The sequence below is a fragment of the Meles meles genome, chromosome 3 (genome assembly GCF_922984935.1).
Source record: "Meles meles chromosome 3, mMelMel3.1 paternal haplotype, whole genome shotgun sequence".
Lineage (NCBI taxonomy): Eukaryota > Metazoa > Chordata > Mammalia > Carnivora > Mustelidae > Meles > Meles meles.
This window is the reverse complement of record NC_060068.1, coordinates 70,775,971-70,795,664: the sequence shown is the minus strand read 5'-3', so window position 1 is coordinate 70,795,664 and position 19,694 is coordinate 70,775,971. Positions and strand designations below refer to the sequence as shown.

Genomic DNA, 19,694 nt, shown 5'->3' with positions numbered 1-19,694 from the left:
TTTCTTACTGATATAAAGCAGAACGTTTTATAAAATACGAATACAGTAATTTAGAATCCTTTAAAGAACTTAGAAAAGGTGACCAAGTTGTGATGGTTTACTATAGCTGTCTATTTACTACAGCAAACAAATGTAGCATTTAATTTGCACACCTTAATTTACAAATCTACAAACAGAACTTAATATTTAATGCAGAAAACCTTAGAATTTATTTCCATTTAAACCATTCCCAACTTTTGGCACTGTATGAAATTTGCATGTCTGGCAACCAAGGCAAATTAAAAATTTAAAACATAGCCTTAAAAACATACATAATAGGGTTTTGTATCTTAAACCATCCACATTGTAAAATACAAGCAATGTGGAATTGTGACTAATGATCCAGTCCTTTAACCAAATATAATAGGACTACTGAGAAGCTTTATCATTCTTTGTAGAACAGCTTTCTTCTCACTCAAATTCACGTAATTGACTCAATATTACTGTGTGATACAGCTTATTCATAAGAAAGTTTCTTTGAAAAAAAAAATCCATCGATTATAGAGTATTTTAATTTTTAAAAGTTTTACTTCTCCCAAAGGATTACTGAATTTTTTGTAAGCATCATTTTTACCTTTTGCTTTTCCTTTGTTCATAAATGAAAATGGTATTATTTCATATTATAAAATCAGGAGACATTTCTCTAGTGCCTCTAAGACTTCATGGGTGCAGGAAAGACAATTAATACAACTGTTCCATCCTTACTCTAAGGCTTTCTCTACCCTTTGTCTTCCCCATACCATGTAACTCAGCATAAATGGCCCTGGAATACACACACTTGATCAAATGAGGTGGTTAGAATTACAAATAGGCAAGGAGTAAAGCTGAGAATGAGCCTGGGTTTAGGAGTGAGGCCAGAAGATGTGATAGCTGAGATGCATGTACAACTTTGTTGAAACAGAAAGCAGAGCTGATGGTAAGAGTACTAGGGTTCAAGAGTTCAGTGTCACACATTTTAAAAAAAAACCTCATTCCTGGGCTTTTACAACTTTCAAGATTCTGTATAAGTTATAATTGTGGTCCTACATGCGTGTGCGTATGTCAAATAAAACTGATGGGGAGAAAAAAACAAAATAACCATGTAATGAAACAGTTTTCTTTCTCACTTTTAAGTGAGCCAATTGTTTAAGTTATACATGTCTAAATTTGGGACCACTTTAATAAAGGACATTTTATCAGTAACAACTGCAGAGAATTTCTGAATCAACTGATGTATGTGTAACTCTGGAATTAAGTGCAACTACTGTCCTATGTAATCAATGGAGACATGTGTCTGACTAATAAGTAGGCACATACAATAAAAAAATAAAGAGAAGCCAGACAGGGGTCACTGCAGTTATACACTGTTCATACGGTGTGAAAGGCAAACCAGATATGTTATAACTAAAATAAAAGATGGGCTATAAACAGACTCCTCCCTGATATTAAGTCTGGATAGCTGGCATTGAATTCTGGATTCCTGCATACCACTGAAGGCAGCAGGTCATTTTCTCACATGCTACAAGATCGAAGGAAAATCACATACCTAAACACACACACAATTCTCCTTTCCTTCTTCTTCCCTATCCCCTTTGTGCAGGGTTAAAGTTGGCAGAAAATAGCTTGGATTCTAAAGCCCTTCACACTTTCTGTCTTCTCTAGGATGGCGAGACAGCCAGCTACCAGATTCCCGCAGAGAAGCTATTGTCTGGAGCATTTCACAAGTGCACTACTTAAAACTAAGCAGAGCCAGTTCAGTGCAGAACACTGTGTGGGACCTTTGCTCTCGCATTATTAGGCATTACTGAATGAAATGAAAGATGAAATTTATTCACATAAACAATAATCTGAGTAGCTCTTAAGAGGTACATTTTTCTAATTTCTCTGGTAAATAGGTATTAAGGGTTGTAGAACATTAAATAAAACTGGATATCAAGTATGCATTTCTATATAAATACAACAAATACCATTTTAATATCCTATCAACAATGATGAAAATGAAGAATATTCCAAAATAAGCAGTATTTCAGAGAAATATTTCAAAATATAAAAAAAAGAAAGTAGTCAGCTAGTGCTAATTATCAAGTTAAGGTATTTTTAGTGTGTTTATGTAACTTGACGTCCATGGCTGGGTCTTTATTCTGACTGCATAGTATTTTTACATATTTAACACTACAGAATTAAAAAGTAATATTCTAATTGCTTATCAACTTAATCTCCTCCTGAGATTAGTATAGCACAAGATATCTGGGGATGTTTCTCAACTGACACATATGATCACTATTTCTATCCAGCAGAATACATACCTGGTGAAGATGTCAACTCTTAAAGACTTTGTTCTGGCTCTTCTGGCCTACATTACACCTAAATCAATTCAAAGAGTCAACAAGGAGCATACTGATGTTGAATGTCAAATCCTATCATATATTCAAAATAGTATCCATTTACATTTTTAAAAGACAGTTCAGCAGTCTCTAGTTGAATGTAAAAGATGTAGGATATGCATTTATTCTGCTTACTCCCAAAATCTGACTAAACCATATAGCAAAGAAACTAAAAGCCATCAGAAACAAAGAAGAGGAAAAGATGACAGTTGCTAGAAAAGCAATGTCAACAAAAGTTTGGAAGACAGTCTAAACAGATGAACAAGCAATAACTGATTTAGGCTTCTACTTTCTCTGTTACGCTGGGGTCAACAAAGGGAGAAACCCAGTAAAAAGAAAGCCAACTCATTCACAAGCTCTAGAAAATTCAGAAAATGGAGACAGCAGGGACCTTTGAAGGAGAAGTTGCAGGACGAATGAAAACAGGATGATGGGTTGAATGACTATATTAGCAGTAATCAGACTTGCCAGAGCTTGTCTTGCCTAATCACACATATTAGGTGATGGCCCTTCCCCCATACTGGCAGAATCCAGAAGAAATACTATCTGAAGATACAACATCAGCAAAGATCTGGCTTGGAAGCACCAGGCAAAACTTAGGGTGACAATGAAGACATGAAAACAAGAGGCACTGGGGGGACCACAGATATGCATTTAAATTAATGTCTCTACATTAAATATCTGAGCCTTCTTCCCCAGTTAGTGCCTATAACACTGGCTGTCAGATTTATACCCCAAAGATGAGAGAACGGACAATTCTTGTCAGAGAAAATGACAATCCAACAACCTGCAGACACTGATATTAAGAGGTCCCCCAGGATAATAAAAAGTCCTCACTCAGTCATCTGCAAAAAAGGCCACCAACTAACAAGTTCCAGCCACTTGTACAAAACTTCTAATTTTTAACTGCCTTCTTCTTGAATATAAAGATAGTCAAAGGTCATTCAACATTTTAAGAACAATCTCTAACACGACAATGATTAAAAAGGCGGGGGGGAGGGATACTTAGAAAATAAACAACGCTAGGCATAAATTAAAACTTAAAAGATACTAATATCCTTAGAACTAAAAAGATGTTACACATCCATGACACAAGAATGATATGGATATAGAACATCAAAGTCTTTAAAAATTTTTTTAAAAGTTGATATTAAAGAATTCAGCAAAAGGGTTGAAAAAATTAAGAGAAAAATCAGAAAATAAATGGAAAAAGGGAGATAATATTAAAGAACCCATTCAAAGGAAGAACAAGTTATTACAAAGAGTCCCTGAAAAAGATGACAGGAAACAGAATTTTAGCACAAAGTCAGTACGAAACTTCCGGAAAAAAGTGCAGGTTGAGCACATCCACTGACTTCTGGTCTCTCCTCCACCAAAATGACAGTATAAAAAAAAAAAAAATGTTTTTAAGTACATAAATACAATCAATGAGAAGGAAAAAAGCAGGAAAATTCTTCTAAAAAATGACATTACTTTATTTAGAAGATGAGGTGAACGGGAAATGATCAGTGATAGATTACAAGCCACACATATGTACCAAATTGTCATTTACACGGAAACCGTATCCGTTAAAGCTGAAAACTAAAATCAAGTAGGAGCTTTGTACCCACATGGAAATACTCATGTAAATATCAAACAAAAAGGAGCTATTTCTGGAGAGGCAGAAATGGAGGAGTAATGTTTAATTTTAATAAAAGTAAGGAAAAAAACTGCCAAGTAAAAAAGGATGAGTCCCCAGATTTAAAAGCTAAACCTAGAATTTAACCCAATTATGATGAAAACTTCAGAATACCAAAAGAGAAAAAGCATTTAGAGGGTGCACGTAGGGGAAAGGGAGGCATATGCCAAGGACAGGAAGGCATCTAGTTTCCTCGAGAGCCTTCAAAACTTTCAGGAAAAACTCTTTCTTGGAATTTGTACTGAGCCAAACTATCAACTGAGTATGAGGAAAAAATAACTTCAGGCATGCAGATTTCAAAATTAGAAACTGTAACACCCCTTTCCAGGACACTATAGGGGAAAGTACTCTGCCAATGGACAGTAAACCAAAGACAAGCAGATGATGTGATCCAAAAAGAGGCACAGGGAATTCTTAGGAAGACAGTAAAGAAAATCCCAGGTTAATAGCTATGCAGTTAAGTTTACAGAATTGAGAGCTCCAGAAGGATATTTCCAAGGGAAAACAAAAAAGAAATGATGTGTTTGAACTTCTGAGGTTTAGAATTCTGTAAAAAAATTTAGCATCTACATACAAGAATACAAAATTGTTCAAGGAAGGTGGTAAAACACTATAATGCTTACTATAAATAATATTTTCATAGGTATCACTAAAACTGTCTACTGATTTGGTAAAACAGTTGTTTCCTTACCATTATGGAGGAACTGAAGAAAGGGAAAAGAAGGGGGAGAAAGGTGCAATAACCTAAGATTCAAGAAACACCATTATCACCATAAGCAACATCATTTAAATGTCACCATATTTAAACATATAGAAGAAAATCTCAGAATACTTAAAACAGAGGAAAGTGGCTCCTCTGTTACATGAAATTCACATAGAAAGTGAAGGCAAGAAACTGGCATCTTTTCTCGTATTTCACTTTTTAAATTATTTAGCTCTACTTATAAAGTTTTTTCTATTAAATAAAGAGGATTTCAACAAAGAAAAATTTTCTACCCCAATTTTTTTTTCAAATCAGAGATGAGATCTAATTGTATTAGCTACAAAAGGAGCACAAACTTAATATATTATTATTAATGATGTTCTGAAGGATACATTGCAAAAGATAAAACAAGCAGGCACCAGACTAAGCTGATATTCATTTCCTGTGTGGGCTTCATAAAATTGTAGTAGACTTCAGTTACTAGATACACAACTGTAGCAGCCACTGTGAAATCCACCAGCCACTGGTATTCTGGAAAATAATGCAATGCTGAAAAATAAAGGTCAAAACAAAAGTTTACTTAAACTTTCATAAATAGCTTAGGAGGATTTAACTATAATTAACTTTAGTCGTGCTAAACTTTTTCATTTGTTGATATGCAATGTAAGGTTTGCAAATATGAGAATCTAAAAATGCAGGAAACAGAGAATGTTGATACTCAAAATTAAATTTTAATACCTCACAAATTAAATAATTTCTTAAGACCTGGAATGATTACCAAAAACTATTTAAACTGTTTTTAAAAATATATGATTACAAAATGTGCTGGTATTTTCTCAGCTAATTAGCTGTTTTTTACAGAAATTAAAAAATCAGGGTTTAAAAAATTTTTTTTTAAGATTTTATTTACTATTTTAGACAGAGAGTCCTCGCTTCAGCAGCACATATACTATTTTAGACAGAGAGAAAGCAAGAGCAGAAGGAAGAACAGAGGGAGAGGGAGATAATCTCCAGTAGATTCTGCACTGACCACAGAGCCTGGTGGGAGGCTCAATCCTGTGACCCTGAGATCATGACCTGTGAAACCAAGAGTTGGACACTTAACCAACTAAGCCACCCAGGTACCCCTCTTTTAAACATATTTTTTAAATTTTTAAAAAGATTTTATTTATTTATTTATTTGTGAGAGAGAGAGAATGAGCAAGGGGGAGGGGCAAGGAGAGAGGGAAAAGCACACTCCCCATTGAGCAGACAGCAGACGGGCTGGACCCTAGGATCATGACCTCAGCCAAAGTCAGGTGCCCCTCAAGACTTTTTTTTTAAGATTCTAAAGTATGATACTTTAACATGAAGGTATAAATTGGTGTACAAAGTTAAGTTTATTTACATTTTTCATTTCTGTGAAGTAAGAGAGTTAAGCTTTGCTATAGTTACTAACTGCATGCATTAAAGGAAGATTAATTAATTTTTTGAGTTAATGCAGATTTTAATAACCAATACATATACTTTTTATTCTTGCTTGTGTTCCTGCAAGAAAAGTCGATGAAATGCCTTCAATAAAAACGATAGCCCTTCCAACAAAGGGTTTACATTAAAATTAGCGTTCTCCGATAGTAAATCAAATTCTCTCTCTCTTTTCATCTCAGATATTCTGGTTTACTTCTGCCTGAGTGCAGTCCAAAGTGCCAGCATCACTTTGCAGAAGACCTCATGAAAATGTGGGAGTAAGTCACATACACAATCATCAATTCCTATGTTTCCATAATAAAATGATGTACATTGCCGTGGAAAAATTTTAGTTGCAAAAGGTAGTATCTGAGAATAACTTAAAATCATGCATTCATAGAAAAAGTATTTTGAAATACTTTTTACTACTTAATACTCAAAGACAGACATTTAAAATATTAAAACAACTAATTCGTATCTTTATAAGATAACAAAAATTGCAAATCCTTTTATGACTGGGTAAATTTTTAATTTGCATCTAGTTATTTTAACTGTGTTAGGTTTTTTTTTCTTTTTTTCCTGATAAATATTAACAGCTTATGAATAGCAGTCTGAAAGATTTACCCTGAAGTAGTTGAAGGATTCTTACCCTCTAGCCACCTCACTTCTCCTCTAAAATCACCCTAAAATCTAAAATCTAGAATCAATGACTTCTCAGAAGGAGGTCAGGGAAATGGGAAGAACAGACAGACAACTATCTAGTTGGGTAGACAAACATCCATTTATCTAAAAGCTTTCAATTTTTATTAAGAACTGAAACAAGTGTTCCAATTCGTGCTGGCCACATTCAGAGGCTTCCTCCAGGAAATTCACTCACAGCAAATAGGCAAGTGACATTTCAAATAGTTTTCTATTTTTATGCGCTTTTAGAGGTTCTTATAACAGATAGCTAATACAAATTTAGACTTTCAAGGTACTTATTGGGATACCAGTAATATACATACATTCAACAAAAGTACAAATTATACATAATCTTGGCTACATATTTTACCAAGTATTATATTCTTTTTGTATTCAATAATATAATTATCTATGTGCCTTTTATTAGGCTATTGGAAACTAAAGAAAACTCATCAAACCTAGTGCTTTGTCTTAAGCTCATGAGTGTACCTTATTAAATTCAAGGAGAAAATCCTCTACCTTCACCTAAACACACATACACAGCATACATTCACAAATGATTACAGAAACGTAAATAAAACATCTCCCCATTTTACTCTGCTCTTGAAATTATGTGGCCAGTTGTTAAACTACTATCATTTGCAATTAGTTTCAAAACTGTATTAATGAAACAAAATACTGAAGAAGCTATGTGATAAGGCCTTAATTTTAATCTTTTTAAGTTCACTAAAATAGCCTAGTTCTCACTAACTGGCTCTATCACATTTGGCGTACAACCCACACCAAGTTATTGAACAACTATATGAATTCAATGAGTTCAAGGGGGAATAAAAAAAGATCAATAATCGGGGCGCTTGGGTGGGTCAGTGGGTTAAAGCCTCTGCCTTCGGATCAGGTCATGGTCTCATGGTCTCAGGGTCCTGGGATCAAGCCCCGCATCGGGCTCTCTGCTCAGCAGGGAGCCTGCTTCCTCCTCTCTCTGTCTGCCTCTCTGCCTACTTGTGATCTCTGTCTTTCAAATAAATAAATAAATAAAATCTTTAAAAAAAAAAAGGTCAATAAAAGTTACATACCTCACAGAACTGGAAGAAGGCTAATTAAAGTAAAGCACTTAAAACAATGCCTGATAAATACTCAAATTTAAGCTATTATTAAAGTTAATAAGCTGATAATTATTCATTTAAGATGAGTTACTAGTAAGAATGACAAAAATCTGTACTAGAAATCAGGGAGAATGTGTATGTATTCTTATATTTACATGTCTATGAACATTTTATACATGCAAGCACACTTGATTAATAAAACCAATGTGACAACTAGTCAAAAAGTCAAAGTGCTTTTAAATGTTTTAGATTTTGCATGAAAAATAGTTAAAAAGAAAAAAGAGGATGACATAACCAGTCATAACAGTCTTAATAATATTACACTGTTCCTCACTGACATTTTTGGATTCTAGGACACCCTTTCTAGAACATATTAAAAAATATGTGTGTGTGCGTGTGTGTGGGGAATACACACGTAAAAATCTTTATAAATATAGAATCGGGCGCCTGGGTGGCTCAGTGGGTTAAGCCGCTGCCTTCGGATCAGGTCATGGTCTCATGGTCTCAGGGTCCTGGGATCAAGCCCCGCATCGGACTCTCTGCTCAGCAGGGAGCCTGCTTCCTCCTCTCTCTGTCTGCCTCTCTGCCTACTTGTGATCTCTCTCTGTCAAATAAATAAATAAAATCTTTTTAAAAATAAATAAATAAATAAATATAGAATCAACTTTCAAATATGCTGAAGCCATTTTGTATCACTAAATAATTCTATATGAGATGTTACATGAAGCTACTAAGGTTTTTCAGGGTGGTTATGATTTAACACAAGAAGGGCCAAATTACATATGATACTTATACATTACCAAAATTATTTTTTTAATGTTATTTTTACTCCTCACTTATCATGTAAACCATTAGTTCTCAAACCTGGTCCAAAGTCAGAACCACTAAGAGCATTTTAAAAAATACAATTTCCCAGAACCCACTCTAGCTTTACTGGATCTCCAGGGGTAGATATGAAAAATCTTTCTTTTTAAAGAGCTACTCAAGGGATTCTGAGGGACAGTCAGGTTTGAAAATCAGTGTTTAGTACAGTATCATCTTAGATGCCATTCCCTTACAGGATTCAAATAATTTCATATAAATTTTATTTTAAATATAAAATCATTATAGTTATTATACAAATACAAACATTGATATACGGGGGGGGGGCACGTAACTTATCAGAAATATCCCATGGGCAAAAGTAAATCATGAATAAGTTTTCTGATTCCTAATCCAGATCATTGCTCTAATGCCACTTTCCTATCTAAGCATGAGCATAAAAGTTCAGGTAATTAAAAACAAACACCCAAAAGCATTTGTGCAAGCCACTCCATAAAAGGAACAGAATGGCACTTATGGCAGTAAGTCTAGAATTCAAAATACTGAAAAGTCACTGTGATCTCGACATAAAACAGAAAGTGCATAACAAACATGTAAGTCAGCCTTTCTGAAAAATGGGAAAAATAATTCTTAGTACAGGTTAAGTGAATTGAAAAAGAATTTCAATTCGAATGAAGTCATTTTGAGCTTCTAAGTTCTGAAAAAGATTTCATATTCCGTAAAATGGACTTAATGATTAAAAACCATACAAAAAATAGATAAAATGAAAGTACTTTCACTAGCATAGTAGAAAACTGAGATTTACAGAACACTTTACCAAGATTTCCCTTACCTAAAGTATCCACTTCTGTAACTGACTTTGTTTCTAGATGGAGATCAATATCCTTTGGAATGGTCAGTGGCTTATTTTCAATGTGACCATTATATTTCCTATAAAAATCAGACAAGTGACACAAAAAGCAAGTTACCTATACTGTTATCCAAGTGCTTGTATCAACTAATCAAAAATGGGGTGTTAAATTTCCCAGTATAAAAGAAGCAGAATTTTTAATATTTCATCAAAAAGGAGGTACAATAGTCAAAGGTAGTTTTTAAAGGGAAGACTATAAAATGTGGATGTAAATTATTATGTGAGTATGCAGATTACGAGGGAAAAGAGTTACCTAAATTAGTGACAAAATCTTTATTAGCTTAGCACTTCACCCTATTTCTCCTACTCTCCTGTGTAGATTTAAAGACAACTAACATCTTTTCCTTTAAGTACAAGAGTAAAAGCAAATAAAAAATTAAAGAAACATCATTATCACGCAATATTTAAACATATGGAAGAAAACCTCAGAATATCTTAAAGAGGATAAAGTGGCTCCTCTGGACATGAAATTCACTTAAGAAAGCAAAGGCAAGGAACTGGCATCTTTTCTAGTATTTCACTTCAAAACAATTTAACTATTTCTTAGGTGCAAGAACAAAAGCCAATAAAACAAAAATGCATTTCTCTTTGAAATTATCTATGTCCACACATATGTATAAAGAGACCTGTAGCTATAAACAAGTCAGAGTTGAAGAAATATATTAAGATTTATGTGTGTAAGAAATTCAGTAATGTGAAAGGCTCATCTAGAGTTGCTTTTACTGAATCACGAATGGGGGAAATAAGAGTTCTTTAGGTGCATGTGTATCATCCCTAAATTTAATTTTTAAAAGATAATCACATATAGTAATAAACTAAGTCTCAAAAGCATTAATTACTATACCAACAAACAATTTTCATTTATTCTGGAAAAACTTCGATAAAAATATCAATTCATGTCAATAAACCAAACAATAATTATTGCTACCAGGAATAAGACAGTGCCATTTTGGCATCTTTTTGTACACGTAAAGCCTTTTCAAAATAAAAAGAGAAGGAGGGCTTACATTTAATATTCCAATGATCTTCAAGATCAAATGATCTTCAATGATATTCAAGTGTAAAAGAGAATGGTAGCAAGATCAGAAAAGTCTTTTTAAAATTTCCAATTTCATGCCAAAGAATCATGTTTAAAAAATGTTTTAAATTTTTTTAAAAATTTAGCACTTAAAACGCATTAGCCCAGTTTAATATCATTTTTATGATACACATGAGAAATTTGGTGACTATTTTTTGTCACTGACATTTTGGAATGTATCAGAATCATAGTTTCGGGTCCTAAGAAGTCCTCCTCAGCTAAGGACACTAAGGCCCATATAGAGAGGCTTATTATCATGTACTTTACTTGAGAATTCAATTCAAATAGAGATAAAAATTTTAAAGCTGTAAAGATCCTTCAAAATTACTGTTTGGTCCTTCCATTTCACAGATAAGACTGCTGTGGTCTATTCAGTGAGGTTTATTAGCAGGCAGTTCTCTTCATAAAGGTTCAAATGCCAATATAATTTGCAGTAACTGAATGGTACCTACAAAGTTACTCTGTCTACCCTATTTGAAAAAATAAAAAGTCAAAAGCATGTAAATTTGCCCAATCTCGTAATACTGAATAACAGCAAAACCTGGGAAAGAACACAAATCAACAGGTAAATGAGTTACAGGGTAAAAAGATGAGCTCTGGTTTTCTCCCCAGTCAACCCCCACCAAGTTCTAATGATGGCTATACTGTTTTCATAATTTATATTCAAAGAATCAAATTAACCATTCTTAAGTAAAATAATCACTTCTGTGCTCATATATTAAATTACTAAATACTGGGTTTTCTTAAAAGGTAATTCAAAACTATTTTAGATCATTGGTTTTAATCTCAAATTTATCAAACGCTCATAGCATTATCAGTAAAAGTTCCTTTAACCAATGTACAAGATAGATTTACATAAATTGTGTCAAATACTTAACACTTTATAAGCTCAACAAATTAACTTACCTATCTTTTCTGCTTTTCCCTTTTTGCTGCTTCCCTGCAAGAATTCTTAATTCTTCTTCTGTAGGATGTTGATACCATCTCAAACTAAGAAAAAAAGAATCCTTTTAAATAAAGGAATTAAGATCACCAGAATTATTCATGTATTGTACAAATATTTATTGAGTTTCCTATTTGTGAAGACACTGAAGGGAAATATCAGGTGAAAAACTCTAATCTGAATTAAGATACTACTGCTTATGCCTTAAAAGGAGTTTGATTCAAATCCAGCACTTACCAAGCACTTACTAGATGCCAGACCCTGCAATGCTGTTTATAAGTATATTTCTTATAACTGATAATTATTAACATATATTAAGGCTATATAGGCCTACTATTAAAAAGTAAATGGACTGAACTCTGCAGGCAAGCTGGCATGAACATATTAGAATTCTCCACCCATCCTTCATTTACACAGAAGGAATTGAGAGTTGTCTTAAAGAGTTCTCTGAATGTTCTCAAAATAAAAGTAGTCTTTGCTTTCCTTTCCTGTCCTTCCCTCCTTTAATTTAGTTGGAGAATTCTCAAACTTTATGTGAACAAAAATAAGAGTAAATCGTATTTATAAAACCCTTAAAGTTAGGGCTCCAATTAACTGGGTGTATTTACCTCCACCACACCATCAAAACACCCAAACGAATCACTTATTCCCTCCCAAGCACCCACCTGCTTATTTTCAATTTCCTGTCTCACCTGAATTTCCTACCTACCAACTACCTAAACTTGATATTCAAGTTTAATTTTCAATGCGCCCTCTCCACATATTATCGTTAATTCTGTTCTTTAACTGGAGTCCTTGTCTTCCCTGCACTCTAAATATGTTCTTTTTTCTCTCCCCCCCCAATGCATTCTGATCCCAACTTTAGTTATCTTTCCATAATGCAAATCTTATCAAGGTAAGCACCTGTTGGAATCCTTTCCAAGAGTCTTCACAAGGTAAAGCAGTGAGGAGACAGCTAGGCAAAGACTTCGATCAAGGCCCTGTTTTTATAAAGGAGAAACATATCCCTAGTATTGCTAAACTTCCAATTTCTCAATTACAAAATCTAAAATTTTTAAAGTAAAATATCTCAATTAAAAAAATGCTAGCAACTGATCTGCTGTTTTTGAAAATTAGCAATTTGCATAATGACTGGATATCTGATGATGTTAGGAAATTACTGTTAAAAACTTCTGGCTGTAAAAATAGGATTACAGTTATTTTTAAAAGCTCACATAAAGATATACACAGAAATATCTATGAATGAAATAATATTTGCTACAAAATAATATGTTGGGTAGAGGAGAGATGAAGGAGAACACAGATGAAACAAGTTGACCACCAGGTGTTAATTGTGATAGGTACATAGATCATTATTTTCATTATATATTCACTGTATTATTGTCTACTCTTTGTACATGTTTGAAATTTTCCACTGAAGTTAGAACACACATTGTAAGGCCCAAATATGCACAGGATTTGTGACCTGTTTCCACAGACTTTCATGATCGGACTACCTACTCTACCATACTCACCTTCAACTACCTTTTTTAAACATGACATTCTAGCTAACTAAATAACATTTTATTCCATGAATTTGTTCATCCCTTGATGTTTCTGCACATATTCTTCTATCTGCTTATAAACATCTATGCTCCTATCTGGCATACATCTAATTTATCTTCTACTATTTGTAAGGCAAGTTGTCCTGTAGTATAAAAAAGAAATATATCTGGTAATTATCCCCAGTTCTTGGCAAAGAGCTTTAAAAGCCTTTGGAATTAACTGAGTGAGAGGGGGTGTCTTAGTTATGTTAACAAGGGAGCTCCCAGTGGACCTCCAGATAGCTTCAGAATGGTGGCTGGTCACCAGAAATAGCAACGTGATTAGAGTTGGGACGTTCAGACACCTGATCTGCAGGAAGGAGATGGGGGCTAGAGATTAAGTTCAATCACACATCTAGTTATTTAAAATCTTACCTATGTAATGAAATTCCGTAAAATCTCATGGCAATGAAGCTCTGAGGAGCATCCTTGCTGGCCAAAACACTAATGTGCTTGGAGGGTGACATGCCCTGACTTCACAGACAGGCCATGGAAACCACACTTCTTCCCAAACCTATTTCTCTATCATCTTTATAACAAAACTGTAATCATAAGTATAGCACTTTCTTGAGTTCGAGTTGTTCTAGGAAATTACTGAACATGAGGGGTGTCATAGAAATGCCCCTAATTGTAGCCAGTAGCCAGTTTTCAGAAGTATGGGTGGCCTGGGGATTCCAAGAACTTGCAGCTGGCATCTGAAGCCTTGACATTCTTACAGAGAACTTTGTCTTTAACCAATGGAGTCTATGTTAACTCCAGGTAGTGTCAAAATTAAACTGCAGTTGGTATCAGACCAGTTGGATAAAATGAAATATTCCCCTAACTGAAAGATTCTTGGAGGAAAGATTTTATGACTTGTTTTTGTATGCTTCAAAACTAGTACAGTTACTGGCATATAGTAAGTGCTCAAAAAGGATCACTGAACCAAAATGAATTCAGTTCTCCTCATAGTTGGAAGGTTTTAAAATAAAATATTTATCCCAACCAAAAAGTCTCTAAACTGTAATTAACATGGTGAAGAGGCACTTCCTGAAATTTCCATTTAAGTCCAGAATTTTAACTTACAGTCGATTCTTGTTATTCGCGGTAGTTATGTTCTATAAAGTCGCCGCGAACACTGAACATTGCTCCTAGGGGAAATACAGGGTTAGGTTCCTGTAAGCCTCTGGTCACAACATTTTCATCAATCAATACAAAACCTTGTATTATGTGTGTTTATGTTTAAAGACACCTTATTTAATATATACTGTTGATTCGTTAAACATTTAATTCACAGCCAACAGCACTATCACTCATGCCTAAATAAAGCTTACTTAACAACTGTAATCTTAAATACAGTATTTTCCTGAGTTCTGTATTTCTAGCAAATTTTCTCAATAAGGCAAAGCCTTCTTGTGCTTAGGAACACTAGAAAGCCCTTCAGCACTATTCTTGGAGGCCATTTTAAACGGTGAAATCAACAAAAAGCTAAAACGTGAACGCCATGATACTAAACAGACCATGAAAAGCACACTTGTTTATGATATAAAAGGTGAAACAAGGCCTCAGCTGGGAACATGGGCACTGGGCCACTCAAATTTTTTGCCACTCTGGATATGTCTTTGAATGACCTTGAAAGCGTAAGTATGAATTTGGGGGTTATAAATGAACTTCAGCAAGTACGCAGATCGCAAATACATAATTCATGAATAAAAAAACTGAGTGCATAACATTTAGAAGACCAATTATGCAATAACTCACAAAGACTAAAATTAGTCATTTACCTCTGAGAAATTACTAATTATTGCTAATCAATGAAAGAACTCGGTAAAGGAAAACTTAAGTTACTTTTAGAATACTACAATAATGAAAATTTTAAGATTCTTCATTTTTTAGGACTCATTTTCTTTTTTAAATACACACAAACTTGTCTAATCTCATTTTCGTAAATCCATTTTTCTATAATGGATTGCACTTATTATACTTTTTATTGGGCAACTCAGGTCATCTACATCAGTAATAATTACTGTTCAAAGCTGGAACCTAAGGATGCTGGGTGCTCTTAGGGCCCCTTCTTGTCTGCTACTCATGTACCATTCATCCATCCATTCATTCATCACACGCTTATGGAGCTCCTTAGAGCTGTTGGGCAATGGAGATTTAGTCACATACAATAAAGCCAAAGTCCCTGCTTTCTTGATACTTATATTCTAGCTGGGGCAAAATTTAACCAATTAAAATATGACCAAAAAAAGAGAATCACAAATTTGTATACTACACAAAAGAACCAAACAAATGGTGAAAATGAGAGAGACAAGACTTAAGTTGTAGGTTAGGAAAATCCCTCTGAGATGACATTTACCCAGCAACCTAAAGGATGATAAGAATGGAGGGGAACAGCATTCCAAGCAGAGAAGACCATGTCCAAAAGCACAAAGGCATGAAAGAACACAGAACACTGCAGTAACCAAAAGGCCAAAGAGGCAGTTGTAGCATATGCAAAGAGAAATGTATGCGGGAGGCTGAAGAGATAAAAAGTAAAAGATCATGCAAAGCCTCCTCTGTCACAGTATGGAGTTTAGATTTTATGCTAAAATAATGGTCTCAAAACAGGAGAGAGCAATAACTTGATCTGCCTTTTAAGATCTCTTTTGCTGCTCTGTGAATCAGAAGCAGGCAAGAAAATGAGATATATTTTGGACACTGAGTCAACAGGTCTTGCTAATGGACTAAATGGAGGAAGTGGGGGAAAATAAAGAATGAAGGGTATCTACCCTTTTGAGTTGAGGAAGATGGAAGTACATATTCTGCGATGGAGCAGAATAGGAAGAACCACGAATTTAAATATGCTGAGTTGTTAAGTATCTGTGAGACATCATGTGAAAACGTCAAGAGGACAACTGTTTATTGGAATCTAGAGCTCAGAGATAACTTAGGGTCATTAGGTAATTGTGGTATTTATGGAATCAGTAAGATCACCTAAGAGGAAAATAAAACATGGCAGAAGCCTAATAGTTAATAAGGAAGTGAAAAGTAGGGGCACCTGGGTGGCTCTGTCGGTTAAGCAGCTGCCTTTGGCTCAGGTCATGATTCCAGGGTCCTGGGATCAAGTCCTGCATCAAGCTCCCTGCTCAATGGACAGCCTGCTTCTCCCTCTCCCTCTGCCTCCCACCACAACTTGTGCTCACTCTATCTCAAATAAATAAAATCTTCAAAAAAAAAAAAAGGGAAGTGAAAAGTAGAGTTCATGAAGACAATTCATGTGACAAATGTTGCTATAATAGAAAAAAGGGAAATAGGCCAAAACTAAGAAATGGACATGCAAGGGGCTTCGGGTTTTAAGGCAGAAGGGAGGCAGGCCTCTTCTTTATATATTGTTACTTTTAAAAAGAGATCTTTAAAAAAAAAATTATGTGTATGTGTGTGTGTGCTAACAGGAATAATCCAAAGGAAGTGAAGCAATTAATGACAAGGAAGAAAGGAAGCAGTATGTGAAAGTTAGAAGAAAAGAGGTATAGTGCACAAATGCAGTAACTGGGCCCTGAGAGACAGGACACCACCTCCTCAAGCCAAAATTAAAATTTATACACTTTTTTTTTTTTTTAAATAAAGATGGGTTGCACATGTAACTAGGATTGTGGGTTTGGTGGTGAGAAAATGATTGTGGGGCTCTGGTTTCAAGAGCTGAGCCTGAGGCAGGCATACATAGTATTTGAGGAGAAAGATTTAGAGTTGAAAGCTGCCTGAGAAGTGGAGCAGACAGAGACTGGCAGGCAGCATGGAAGAGCTAAGGTCTGAAAGTTCAAAGTAAAACTTAGAAGTACAGTTGCACCGTTTTCCTTAACAGACAGTGCTTCATACATAGCTGGATTCCATACCATGTGCTTCCCATGTTCTAGACACTTTAAGCTCTGGTCTCAGTTTTTAGCATTTTCTTTTGCTATTGGTTGGTATGTCTATCTTAGCAAAATAACTTGCAATGTGCTTATAACTGCTGCACCATGCCTTTCTAATACGGGCTTGGAAGACATATGAAAGCTAATTAGCTTTAGATTCTATGTAGCAGTTAGTAAGAATGGTTACAAAAATACAATTAGAGAAACATGTTTTGTGTTAATGTTACAAAACTGCACATACAGTATCATTAAACCATGACAAGAACCTATGAATAGAAAAGATTAGAAGGAAATACAACAAAATGTAGTGATTATCTTTAGCTGATGAGAATATAGTTCATTACCTCTTATTTTTCCTTCTTATCAATTTATTATCTTTCTGTATCACAGGCATATATTGTTTGAAATAGAGAAAAAAAGACTTTAAAATAAAAAGTATTAAGAGGATCTCACTAAAAAACTGAACTTCTTACATTTAAGTTAAATGCATTAATATCAGGGTATTTTATGACATATACCTGGCTATTCAGTGGCTTTGTTTACCTATGTTCAAATTGTCAGCAGTGTCTCAGATAATAAAACCAACCTGGTGTTCCACTTCACTAAATCACTGAAATAATTTTTTACTACTTTTCTTATATAAGCCTCTTACATAAAATACCAGCAGACTATAACTTTTCTTACTAAAGTTCAATAGCACTGAAAATATAGGTATCAGAAAATACAGAATGCACTGACCCAGACTCTTCAAAAAAAAAAAAAAAAATTTAAAAGCAATGTCATTTAAAGCAAACCACTTTAAAATTTTTCAAAAGTAAAAATTTCAGAAATTTGCAATGGAAATCTAAACATGAACAAATATGTTCAGTTAGCTAGCATATAGTACATCATGAGTTTTTGATGTAGTAGTGTTCAATGAACTATAGATCCTCTCAGTCTTCATTCTAAGTCTCAGTAATTGTAACAAATGAAAAGAAATTAGAGAAAACAAACACCACTTAAAACCTAGAAAACCTTTCAGCACAAGTAACTAAAATATCACTATACATACACACTCTCGTTATTTACTGGAAACTTTACTAGAACAGCATGGCGTTAACTAGATGGAAGTTAAGAGGACTAAAGGCAAGGACAGCAAGGACTCAGGCATTCCATAAGGGTAGTAGCTGACAATTTAAACTTTCCCTTGGGTTTTAGGTCCCACCTACTGTGCATTTGAATAGTAGGTTTCTCTCACCAAAGGGAACTTGCAGATTCTTGGATCAGGCAACATGCAAAAGAGAACAGGCAAAAAGAATTAGAGAAACTGAATATGAAGGTGTTGCACGCCATTTACTCAATATAGGATGAGACAAAATCAGAATAAATCCAACCATAACATGTTTCCAGCGAGGAACATATGATAAGAAGGTAGCAGATCAAAGTGAGAGCTTCAGGAGATAAAGGGGTAAAGAAGAATGCAGGTTTAAGCTAAACAATCAATGAAATGGAAAGCAGGTCAGCAAAGAAGCTAGTATAGGGGGAAAAAAAAAAAGCAAAATCCTACTTCCTCATGCAAAACCCACTATTCAAATGTACAAAGAATGTAACCTATCACTTACCTCTCCATGAAAAGAGGGGCCGAGCAAACTTCAAAACAAAAAGGAACTTTAATTACAATAGAAAGTAGAGAATTCTTTGGCTACTATACAGTGGTATGCGGGACATGATAAAAAAAAAAATCTCTGGATGATCTGAGCAACTGTTAGAAGTGTTCTTTATGTTAGGGACAACAGTTTATACTAAAGGTACAAAGAAACCAACTTCCCATGGTTTTTCGTCCCTCTGGGGAAAGAGGGAGGAATGGAACAGTGAGAGCAGTAGACTCCACAGTTGCTTTTTTCAAGGTCAGTAACAGATGCTCACAGGTTATAGAAGAAGAGATTTTGTTACCCAAGTCCTTGTTAAAGCAGAATCCCAACAACAAAATCTGACAGTCACATAAAAAGGCATGTAAAAAAGGAGAACTAATAACATTTTTGAGAAGAAAAATATTTTTCTAGTAAAGAAAACTGGAAGAATGGAATACAAAATATTTATTATTTAGTAATGTGGTATAACTTTAATTTCAAATAGTGAGGTGAGAGGTATAATTTGAACAGATGATATTTTTTAAACTCTTCTTCACACTAAGCACATCTGTGGTCATCAAACTCAATGTTCAGGTGCCTTTTCATTCAAAATAAAAGGTGGCTATGCAGTCATAGAAAAGCCAGAATACAATAAGCAAAGACAAATCATACACCAACTACATATAACCTGACGGACAGCTTATACACGGCTAAGTACCACTAGGAACAGAAGGTAGAAAAAAAATCTTAAATAAATTACTCTGTTAACTGCCAAAAGAAGTCACAGTAATTGTAGAAAAGTTCACCACCACCAAATTCCAAACTCTGTTCAAGTACGTCAGTTCCAGGACAGTATCTAG

At 34.5% G+C, this 19,694-nt stretch overlaps 1 protein-coding gene across 3 annotated transcripts in view; it reads right to left on the bottom strand.

Annotated features, from left to right (window-relative positions):
* Positions 1-19,694, bottom strand: part of TMEM161B (transmembrane protein 161B) — a 69,712-nt gene that overhangs the window by 21,293 nt on the left and 28,725 nt on the right. For 2 of the 3 annotated variants that reach the window (XM_045999889.1, XM_045999890.1), the window contains exons 3-5: positions 11,730-11,813; positions 9,668-9,765; positions 5,176-5,332 (exon numbers count right to left, since the gene is read on the bottom strand). In XM_045999889.1, the coding sequence (XP_045855845.1) occupies positions 5,176-5,332; positions 9,668-9,765; positions 11,730-11,813 (339 nt within the window). Of the gene's footprint in view, positions 1-5,175; positions 5,333-9,667; positions 9,766-11,729; positions 11,814-14,414; positions 14,480-19,694 lie in introns of all 3 variants that reach the window. The other variant, XM_045999891.1, reaches the window with a different exon arrangement.